At 48.3% G+C, this 11,837-nt stretch overlaps 1 protein-coding gene across 2 annotated transcripts in view; it reads right to left on the reverse strand.

Annotated features, from left to right (window-relative positions):
• Positions 1-11,826, reverse strand: part of DAGLB (diacylglycerol lipase beta) — a 31,052-nt gene extending 19,226 nt beyond the window's left edge. The window contains exons 1-5 of one of the 2 annotated variants that reach the window (XM_004268940.4): positions 11,616-11,825; positions 10,068-10,219; positions 3,048-3,219; positions 1,616-1,874; positions 35-157 (exon numbers count right to left, since the gene is read on the reverse strand). In XM_004268940.4, the coding sequence (XP_004268988.2) occupies positions 35-157; positions 1,616-1,874; positions 3,048-3,219; positions 10,068-10,219; positions 11,616-11,710 (801 nt within the window). In that variant the 5' untranslated portion in view covers positions 11,711-11,825. Of the gene's footprint in view, positions 1-34; positions 158-1,615; positions 1,875-3,047; positions 3,220-10,067; positions 10,220-11,615 lie in introns of both variants that reach the window. The other variant, XM_004268941.4, reaches the window with a different exon arrangement.
• Between the last annotated feature and the right edge of the window lie 11 nt (positions 11,827-11,837).

Below are 11,837 nucleotides of genomic sequence, written 5' to 3' on the forward strand. Positions count from 1 at the left end.
AAGACGGTACAGCTCAACGGAGACGTGGGCTTACCTGGGAGGGCCCTGGGGAATGGCTGACCACCTCATCAGGCTCCTGGTTGTTCCTGATGCTGTCCTGTTGCTGGTGGAGGAGAGCGAGCCCTGCTGCAATGTCGCTGGGCACCAGGTCCGTGTCCTGGGTGGGAAACCACAGGGCTTATCATAAACCCAGCGGGAATGGCCCACGAGCTCCCGAGGGCCCAGTTTTACGCAGTTCACATGCACACACATGCACATACACATACGGCTACGTGTGAAAAGGTGTTTTGAAAACTATTTCCCTTTCAGGACTCCTGCATGTGGGCTTCATGTCTCTCGCCATCCTGCCCTCACACAAACCTGCTCGAGAACATAAATATTGTACTGATCTCTGCTCTCAGGTTTCACGTCAAGGGAGTCGGCTATTTTTAATCTACTTCACATCGCCTGTGAAGTGGGTGAGTAAATGGGTAAATCTGCCCTCTTTGGAGTAACGTCTGATTTTGGCCCAGGTTTACACTCTTCCTGCTCAAGATGCTGAGAAGGTTTTGTTGAAAGAGTCCACGGCAGAGATGCATGAGACTGGACTTATACTCACTGGGCAGAACGAGCCTCAGAAAGACCCGCAAACTAGGAAAGCAACCGAGTGAGTGTCCAGAGCCTGACCCGACCCTCTCCTTCCCGAGGGACACGGAGCAGACGGGAGTCCACGAGAAACCAGGTACTGGCTACTCGGCCACTTGAGCCATCGGTTCTGCCCACGATGCAGGTTAAGACGTCCTCTAAGAACAGCCAGGTTCTCTTCCTCCTTCTTTCAACAATCTTAAGACCGGGTTGAAGTGCTCCTTTGAAATTATTTAGGGGGACACACTTCTCTCATCCCTATGTGGAGGCTGCTGGTTACAGAGCCAGCCTTGAACAGGGCAGGCCTGGCCACCACAGAGAGGTGAGAAAAAGACTGGCGGGCGGGCACGACGTCAAGAGAACTCCTCTCTCTCACTTGGCTGCAGTACTGAACATAAGAGGAGTTTATCAGAGATCATTATAAGAGAAATTGGATGTGAAAGAAAAACAAATGTTTCCAAATCACTGAAGAAACTGCTCTAGAACCATGACACCCTTCTGCATTGCAACTGTCTTTAAAAAGAGAATCATCTGTCATTTCCATCATGCCATAAAGTTGTAAGAAACCAGGGCCCGATACTACCTCGGAGGCACGACACTGCCGGGACCTGGCATCTGCTGAGAACCAGCTGGACAAAGAACGTAGGAAACGACTGGCAAAAGAGTCTCAAAATGTACAGGTTCCACTACTTAGTTCCTTAAGAACTAATTCAAAATCTTAACTGTGTAACAGATGGGCGTCAACACAAGGATGCGCCGACCAGGGCATGGGGTCCGTGAGCACAGGGCCCTGGGTCCCTGCTCCCTGGAGCTCTCGGGCGCTCACCCCAGGGCACACCTCCACCCGCCGCACCCACAGGGGACTCACTCTCAGGAGGTGTTTTATGTCAACAGGGAGACAACAGGGTTCAAAATGCAGAGAACTCATCTTCTCAAAAGAAGTGTTTACTTAAACAGAAGAAAGAGACCAGAGCAGACCCCGTCGGCTTACTGAAAAGTAGGTTGAGAAAAGCTCTGCCGTACTCGAAAAAGCAACTCGAGTACGGTCGTCTTTGCCGACGCAGCAGCACAGGAACTTGATTCTCGTTTCCCACACGCTTGTAGCTGCCGTCTTGAGGCCATTAAGTAACTGGCTGGACTCATGACTATCCAGGTGATGGGGGCCCGCAGGGGGATACGGAGCCATCTTCCCCCCCAGCGGGTCAAAGACGATGACGATGGTGACCACGGTGGAGGCGATGATGATCCAGCTGCGACACAGAGAGAGGAAAAGGCTTGGGGGCTGCAGTCCTGAAGTGACCCAGGGGGTCACTCTCTGCATCTGTACAACTTGTGGCTCTTGTTACTAAGGAAGATGGGGGTCTCCCAGAACCTGGCGGAGGCGGGCAACTTGTTTCTTCTAGAAAGTTCCTTACGAGCCCATGGCCAACCCAGGCACGACAAAGATCAGAGCCCCAAAAGCCACAAAAGGAAAAGGGGAAGTGTCTGGTGGGCAGAGCCTCGGCCTGGGCATGGAAGTCCCTGACCTTGACCCAGGCCTACTCCCCAGGATCTCGGGGTTCCCCTCAGTAAAACCAAAGGAGGCTTCCCGTGCCACGGGATACCCTCACAGGTCTTTCATTCATACGTTTCAATATTTCTAGGTTGTCCACCATGCGCAAGGCGCCCTGGGTCCATGAGCACATGTGCTCCTGGAAGGTGGCCCAGGAAGGGCCGCCACGGCCTCTCCCGAGAGGCTCAGCAGGGCAGCGGGAGCCTCCATCCCCTTATGTACAGCATGAGGGGGTGTGACTAGATCATCTGTAAGATTTTTAGTCTGGGAAGGGCATAAACCTTATTCCAGCAGATTATTTCCTGCAGCAATTCCAGAGACTATATTTCTTCACGTCCTACTTTTAGTTTTGGCCCTATTTTGGTCTTCAGGTCTCTTCCTTCTTGTAAGGGAAGGGAGGGAATGCAGAAAAATGAGAACGGGTAAGAAAGGAAACTACATCAATAAATGCATAACGGGAGATGAACTATTCCTCGTGTATGAACAAGTGCCTCTGCATTTTTATGATTTACTCAGAAAGATTCCTTTCTGGGCTTCCCTGGTGGCACAGTGGTTGAGAGTCCGCCTGCCGATGCAGGGGACGCGGGTTCGTGCCCCAGTCTGGGAGGATCCCACGTGCCGCGGAATGTTTGGGCCCGTGAGCCGTGGCCGCTGAGCCTGCGCGTCCGGAGCCTGTGCTCCGCAACGGGAGAGGCCACAACAGTGAGAGGCCCACGTACCACAAAAAAAAAAAAAAAAAAAAAAGATCCCTTTCTAACTATATTAGGAAGCCTGCACGACACTGGGCCACCTCAGTTATTCAGAAGGTATTTGTTTACCTACATCTCGAGTACATTTTGGACAAGAAATTGCAGAAGACTGGAGACCTCACCTGACGGCGACAGTCGCAATGATGCCATTCCCCACCGTCCTGTCACACTGAACACCGTCCTCTATCCAGGCGGCCCCCAGGGACGCCCAGACCATCTCTGGCAGAAAGAGTGCCAGGCGCACGTAGAGCAGCTTAGACATGGATTTCCGTGGTCCAGGATTACAAATGGTCCCTGAAACACAGAAAATGTTCAAACTGGTCACTTGCCCCTTCAGAGATGAGTAGTTGCCCTTCCACAAAAAAACAGCTGTCACAGCACACATGTGTGTCCCATAGGCTCACCCGCCACCTGACTTTTCTGCCTGTACTTGGGCAACAATGCCTAAGTTTGAGAGCAAGAGACAAAGCGAGGGATGGGAAACATGACAAAAAGCCTCAGATTCATTTCTTAGACTTACCAGCGTCTAAAAACACTTCTGGGTTCTAACTAGAGTGACAATAAAATCACTGTCCAAATTGGGATACTTCTGAGAGCAAAGGGAGGCTCTATTAATAATGCTGGGACAATCAACATAAAACAGAACTGTCACCAGCAAACAGAGGTATACAGTCACCCGGGTTCCCACAGCCAGGAAAATCCAGGCACCACCTGAAACGGCATGGGCCCGTTATTCTTTAATCCTCCCAATGGCTGTGACATCGTCATCATCCCATTTTACAAATGAGGACGCTGAGGCTCAGAGGGCTTAGCAACCACTTTCTAAAACATAATCCAGATTCGCACGCTGCAGGCTCTCTGCCTCACCAATGCTCCGTGGTCCTCACTTTTGGGAAGCGAACAATTCTGATGTGTGAGACCACCTGTAGAAGCTCACCACTTAGACACAACATTTAAAACTGAGTTTGGGGCTTCCCTGGTGGTGCAGTGGTTGAGAGTCCGCCTGCCAATACAGGGCACACGGGTTTGAGCCCTGGCCCGGGAAGATCCCACATGCCGCGGAGCAACTAAGCCCGTGCGCCACAACTACTGAGCCCACGTGCCACAACTACTGAAGCCCGAGCACCTAGAGCCCGTGCTCTGCAACAAGAGAAGCCACGACAATGAGAAGCCTGAGCACTGCAACGAAGAGTAGCCCCCACTTGCCGCAACTAGAGAAAGTCCGCGCGCAGCAACGAAGACACAACGCAGTCAAAAACAAACAAATACACTTATAAAAATAAATAAATAAATAAAACTGTTTGTAAAACAAATCCAAGTATCATTAGAGGCCTGTGTACTTTAATTCTTGGTGTAAATCAACTCTCTCCCTTTGGGAAAAAGTTGTGATAAACACCAATTTCAGCAACATAAAAATGCCACATGATTAAAACAAAAACAGTGACTGAAAAAAAATCTAAGATCTAAAAAATAATTGGATAAGGAAATAGCTTTTAAATTCCAAAAGCTACCTTCCATTAGAATGAATTACTCAGAGTCATATTTTAAAATATTAGACACTATCCGGCCTTCTTTTTGGCACAAAGACACAATGTTCTAAGATAACTGAAACAGCACGCCCTCTCTCTCCCTGAGGGACAAATAGTGCAGGTATGTAAAAACCAGTCCTGCATCTGGAGTGTATTATTATATAGCAATAGTCAACCAGCAGAGAGAAACAGGAAACAGCACCTGCTCACATCCTACCTCCTGGAGGGCTAGGATTCCAAAGAAGAGGCTGCTGGAGCAGGGAGGCTCCAGCCCGGGACCCTGCCCGGATGAAGCAAACTCAGAGGTAAGGAAGCAGGAGACGGAGTTCTGGTGAAGGGTCCAGAGAAGACGTGAGAGACTAAAAAAGCCTTTATATGTTTACGCTTTGCCTAGAAAAGCATTTTTATTTTACGCAGACCTTTATTTTCTCCTCGACGTAAAGAGCTGCCGGTGTGGATCTGGTGCTGCAGCGAGCATCACAAGGCTGACGCCCCAGAATGAATGAGCGTGGCTACGTTCCCGATCGTACTATCCCTGACGCCGTCTCAGGAAGGAACCCTGTTGCCCTTCACATGGCTGAGCCGATGACATGAGAGCCACACAAGGAAGGCCCGTGTCACAGAATCTCGGGACTTGACACCTCTAGCCACTGCAGTGATTTTCTCCGGCATAAGAGGAGTTCTTAAGACAAACGCCGAGGCGATGCAAGATGTCCCAGAATACGAACCAAACACAGCGAAGGGCAGACCTTGGAAGTGGAGGGCGCTCTCTCAAAACACCATAGGCACGAGGGTGGATCTTCCCTAATTAAACCTCCCACATGGCCAAAACAGTAGGATTTCATCAGGGAGGTTCTCAAATCAAAACTAGAAACTACCACGATATCAAGATTCTACAGTGAAGACCAAGAAAGAGGTAACTACACAAGCGTCGGTTTTCTGGATAAAGATGACTGAATTCTCTTTGTTCCAAATGCACCCTTACAATGTGCGCCGTTTCGTTTAGAGGTGTATCAGCCAAAAGCTTCAGAAACAAGGCCTTTCCGTTCAAATGACAGATTAACTATTGAGATGACTTACGAAACAGAAGGGGTGATGGGAGTTACCCATGTATCAGTAATAAGGTTTACCAAGGGGTTCACGGTTATTAAAAGATACACCTAAAGTTTATAACTTGTAAAAAACTCTGGTTCTGTGCAGGCAATGCAGGTAAAGGGTGAAAAGTTCAAAGCGCTCAAGTGGGTATAAAGTAAATGTTAAGCCTCCCTCCCACCACTGAATCCCAGCCCTCGGTCACCTTCCCTCAAGGTAAACTAGTCACTCATGTACCCACCCCAGAGAGTCCACACATAAACCAAACAGGTAAGTTTATCCCTTTACAAAAAAGAACAAACTACATACAGTGTCCTGTAGCTTAGCATATTGGAAATCACTCCTTGTCCATTCACAAAGCATTTCACATTCTTTTTAACAGGTGCACAGGAGACCATCATATGAACGAGCGACACTTAAACCGGCGGCCTATTGACAGGCACCTAGTTTCTTCCAATCTGTCATGCCTACAAGCAACACTGTGGCAAACTTCAAGTATTTTGCACACATGCAAATATATAGGGAATAAACCGGCTGATACCCACACGTACACAACACACACAGCCAAATTAGGCTTCCAAGAGATTCAACAAATCTACATGCCCACCAACAAAATGAGCGGCCTGAGCAGAAGGGAGGTTCTGGGGAAGGCGTTCCCTGCTCCAGGAAAGACCCAGAAGCAACAGTCTCACAACTGCACAGATTCACCAACCCAGTGTATCACCTTGATGAATTTTCCTTACTGTGATTGAGGCTGAATGTTTTTTTATATATGTAAAAATCTCTTTTACTTATTTTATTGTTCACCATATTTGCCCATTTTTGCGCTATTGGTCTTTTTCTTATTTATCGTAGAGCCCTTCTATATTAAGGAGATTGGCTCTAAGTCTCATCTATTACAATATTTTTTCCCATTTGTCTTTTTTTTCCTTTGAAAAAGTAAGAGAAAAACTTTATTTCAAACAGGTTCAGCGGTATGCATGCTACAGCAAAGGCTGGTCGTAACAGCAGTTTCACTTCAAACCTGAATTGATGCACAAATGTGACACTGTTAAGCAATGATCAAGTACGGCTAAATGTGGATTAAATCCACCAATATGCCAATTCTGACATTTATTATAGATTCTATTATTTATTTTAGTAGTAGAGGTTAATTTTCATCAGAAGAAAATGAAAACAACCTTATGGCTTCTACTAAGGTAATGAGCTGTATCCCCAGTACTGCTTTGAAATTATACCCCTAGGTTGTTAAGAGAAATTCTGACTTCATCCAAATGTATTACTTCACTGATAATCTTCAGTCATCATCTACTGTCGGCTTGATGGTTATTCCTCTTCTTATCTGACCCTAACCATCATCTGTCTTTTTTTTAAACTTTATGGTGTTCTTCACTGAAATTTACATAATATTTAAAATAAAGCATATGATGTTATTGATTTGTAACAAATTGGCAATTAAACTAACATGTTTTTATAAAATACTGTCTTCAGTTCAGTTGTGGTATCTTTACCTACAAGTATCAGAAACTCAAACTGGTTTAAAAACAAAACAGGGTGCTTCCCTGGTGGTGCAGTGGTTAAGAATCCGCCTGCCAATGCAGGGGACACGGGTTCGAGCTCTGGTCCAGGAAGATCCCACATGCTGCGGAGCAACTAAGCCCGTGCGCCACAGCTACTGAGCCTGCGCTCCAGAGCCCGCAAGCCACAACTACTGAGCCCATGTGCCATAACTACTGAAGCCCATGTGTCTAGAGCCCGTGCTCCGCAACAAGAGAAGCCACCCCAATGAGAAGCCAAGAGTAGCCCCCGTTCGCCGCAACTAGAGAAAGCCCGCACGCAGCGATGAAGACCCAACACAGCCAAAAATAAGTAAATAAAATAAATAAATTAAAAAACATAAAAACAAGCAGGACCTGTCTTGACTCAAGGGGCTGGAAATGCAGGGCCGGGACTGGCACCAGGGTGTCCTCTGCTTCTCAGCCCTGCCCTCCTCTGTATTCAGCTCCTCCTGGGCTGTGAGTGGAGGAGACTCAGCGGGAATTCAGCAGCTCACTCATGCACAGTGCCATCCCGAAGGAAAACCATATGCTGCTTCTGGCTCTTTCCCAGAGGAGCAGGGAAGGACTTCCCTGGAACTTCCCAGCAAACTCCCTGAATTTCACTGGCCCGAATCAGGGCACACGTCCAGTCCTGAACCAACCACCCATCCTGCACCGGGCACAGGGCCGGTTTCTGTGAGGGGTGGGGGGAAGTCCTGTCTGGAGGAGGCTGCTGCATAAGCAACCCACCCAGAACACCCCACACAACCGACAGATGCCTGCCGAACTGTGACGTGTGACGGTGCCTGCGAGGAGAAGCCTGAGGCATGCGGCCATCCATCCACCGCAGGGGTGTGACTGTGCCCTGACACCACCCAAAATATCCGAAGAAAAACATTTAAGGAGAAAAAGGCTTGTACTTAACCCACTATTACAGTTGTAAACCTGGTGTGCTAAACAGAATGTGCTGTGAACAGATAGGGAAACTAAATTAGATACCCTGTACCTGAAATGACACCATCTTTCAGAAAATCTGAGCTCAATAAGAACCTCATAGTGCTAAATCCTCATCGTACACATTTCAGCTCCTTCCTTTCCTTCAGCATCAGTACCAACGACGATCCAGACTTGGGGTCCGACAGAGACCAAAGAACTGGGACCGTCTTTGATCCAGACCCCATGCATTCACGTTTTCAGAGGTAAACTAAAATAGCCAGGGCTCTCTTTTCTACGTTGCTGCAGTACGTGGGCGTGCGCCATGCTTCTTGGTCATCCAAACCCTAAGGGCTTTTTCTCATGAAACACTCTGCCACTAACATTTCTCTCTGTATTTCTCCCCACGAACTACCATCTATTAAGTTTCAGTCTATCGTTCCACCCTATCGAGATCTTGATTCCATCACCCAGGGTATCAGCTACTTACTCCCTCCCAGTTTTATCATCATCATCTACAATCTGTAAGCCTCCCTCCTACATCCCGATTCAAGCAGTGATAAAACACGTTGGATGGTAGCATGCCATGCAGCCCTGCCTTTGACGGATGAGTTTTCATTTACTGATGCATTTCTTTATCAGCCACAAGAGTGCTCAGCTCATCCTACAAACCACAGTAATCGACAGGGAAGGTTTCCAACGTTTTCAGACATTTTCAGCTAAACGACTGTCTGCAGAAAATGGTAACATATAGAAAAAAACTATCAAGAAGAGATATAACTTTTACAACTCATTAATAAAGGACAAAGAACCCAATTTAAAATTGGGCAAAGAATCTGAACAGACATTTCTTTAAAAATAATATAAAAATGGCCACTGAGCATATGAAAAGATGCTCAATATCATTTGTCATCAAGAAAATGCAAATCAAAACCACAATGAGGGCTTCCCTGGTGGCGCAGCGGTTGAGAGTCCGCCTGCCGATGCAGGGGACACGGGTTCGTGCCCCGGTCCGGGAAGATCCCACGTGCCGTGGAGCGGCTGGGCCCGTGAGCCATGGCCACTGAGCCTGCGCGTCTGCAGCCTGTGCTCCGCAACGGGAGAGGCCACAACAGTGAAAGGCCCGCGTACCGCAAAAAAAAAAAAACAACACAATGAGATAGCATTTCATATCTACCAGGATGGCTATGATCAAAAAGTCAGATAGTAAGTGTTGGTGAGGATGTGGAGAAACTGGAACCCTTATAAAGTGCTGGTGGGAAAGAAAAATGGTCCAACTGCTTGGAAAACAGTCTGGCTGTTCCTCAGGAAGTTAAACAGATTTACCATGTGATCTAGCACTACCACCCCTACGTACATATCCAAGAGAAATAAAAACATAAGGGTATGTAAAACATGTATGCGAACGCTGAAAGCAGCATTATCTGTAACAGCCAGAAAGTGGAAACAACCCAAATGTCCACCAACTGACAAATGGATAAATAAACTGTGGTATACACGTTCAGTGCAATACTAATCAGTCATAAAAAGGAATGAAGTGCTGATACATGCTCTAACACGGACGAACCTTGAAAACGTTATCCCAAGTTTAAGAAGCCAGACCGAAAGGCCACATCGTGGATGAGTCCACCTATATGATGTCCAGAACAGGCAAATCTACAGACAGGAAGTAGAGTAGTGGATGCCTAGGGCTGAGGGAGTTGGGGAGAAATGAGGAGTAATTGCTAGCGGGCACAGGAAATTCTTTTTGGGGTGATGAAATGTTCTGAAATTGGTAGCAGGGAAGGTTGCACGACTCTCTGAATATACGATAAATCACTGAATTGTACACTTAAATGGATGAATTGTATGGTATGTGAATTGTATCTCAAAAAAGCGATTAAAAATGAAGAGGTGTTGGGAATTCCCTGGTGGTCCAGTGGTTAGGACTCCCCCACTGCAGGGGGCCCGGGTTCCATCCCTGGTCTGGGAACTAAGATCCCGCAGGCTGCGCAGCCAAAAAAAGAAGAAGAGGAAGAAGCAGTGTCAAACAGAAGAGACTAGCGTTTACCTTTCATGCTGACACACACGATGGCTGACACGGTGCATATGATAACTGCCAGCAGAATGATGAGCACGATCAGGTAACTGCGGAGCAGGACGCCACCAGGACAGTCCAGCTTCCCTCTGTGCATGAGGTACAGCGTCAGGATGCCGATCCACCTGCCGAGACACAGGTAGCGTCAGAAATGGAATCCAAGGAGCCGCTTTGAAAAACACAATGGAAGGAAGTAAATGGAGTTAATACTTTCCAAAACAAGGCGAGGTTCACTTTGGAACTGAATCTTCCTCAATAACATATTTACTAAGTCAATTAAAGAGTATGGCTTTTTTTTTATTTTTAATGAGCTTTATACTTTCTATGCTTACATCATTGTTTTTATTCTGTGCCTGTTGTAATACATTTAAAGCCATAAGTAAGCAAATATAATGTGAACTGCTGGAAAGTTGCCCCATCATGACTCCAAAGTATATACTTGATCAGTCATCAGCAAGAGAATTTTTACTTCTGTGGATTAACAAGAAACTGACAAACGCACGTCGTAATCTGCTGGGTGTAGTACAAAAACAAGGGGATGGGAAGCAAGCTATGGAAAGATGTTCTGTGGTGAACACTGATCAACTTGAAAGGACAAGGACTGCAGACTCATAAGTATATTTTGTAATTCAGGACAGAACAATGAAAGGCAGCACCCAACAATGCAACGTCATAGTGGTTCTTCACTAGAGTTATTTCAGAATCCGGCAGGGAACCATTTCGCAAGAACGCGGTATTAGAGATTCAAGGCCAGAAGAGGAACTGGACTAGATAACTTTTTATGCTTTTGTCAGTTTTGTGATATTACATCCTTGTCTAGAAATAATAACGGGAAATGATCTCAGAAAGACTGGCCCTGAAAACTATGAAACAACTAAGAAGCAGCTCATACTTGCATGTTTTTAAATTCCTCTCCCCTTAAGAATCTACTTTTTAATAACGATGATATTACTCTTCGCTCAGACCCTCTGGGACTGACTTTCAGGCACCCAATTCCACTCCCCACGGATTCCACATTTTGAAAGACTAGAGAGAAAATGCCAGTCCTGTGTGCTCGTCGAGGGATTCAGCCACAACCGGCTCAGGAACTGCACGAACGGTATTGTTGCCATTCCTGCGTTTGGCAGACAAGATGCAGTGCGTTTCCATGCAGAACGCTGGAGCGATGCTGATGGCTGTTCCCGGCTCGAGGCAGGAGGTCCCGAGGCCACGGCTTTGGGCGGCAGCGCAGTCCCGGCGGCTCCCAGGCCCGGGTCTCGACGCCCCGGAGGGGTGCCCGTGCCCTGCAGCGCCGACGTCCCGCCGGCGGGCCCACCCCATGACGCCGGGCACGGCGTCCCCGCTCTGGGCCGCCGTATGCTGTCTGGAAATGGGGAGAGCAGCGGCACCCACCCCCTCGGGCGGTGGAGAGGACCAGGTACAAGAACGCAGGGCAGGCGACATGGTCCCTGCCCTCGACCGCCTCGGCCCCCGCTCCCTCCTCCGTCCCGGCCGCCCGCTGCCCGCAGAGCCCGCCCTCACCACAGCACTCGCACGAACAGCTCGAAGACCCCCGGGAAGACCAAGTCGTCGCTGGCGATGGCCCAGCGCCGGCCGAACAGCACCATCCCCGGCATGGCGAAGTACCCGCCGCCCGGGCTCGGGCCGGCTCGCCGCGAGCGCGCTGCCACTCGGAGCCCCGAGCCCTCCGGTCTCCACCGCCGAACCGCGACTCCGCGCAGGCGCACGCTGGGGCGGGTGAGG

This window comes from Orcinus orca, chromosome 16 (assembly GCF_937001465.1).
Source record: "Orcinus orca chromosome 16, mOrcOrc1.1, whole genome shotgun sequence".
In the NCBI taxonomy this organism is placed as follows: Eukaryota; Metazoa; Chordata; class Mammalia; order Artiodactyla; family Delphinidae; genus Orcinus; species Orcinus orca.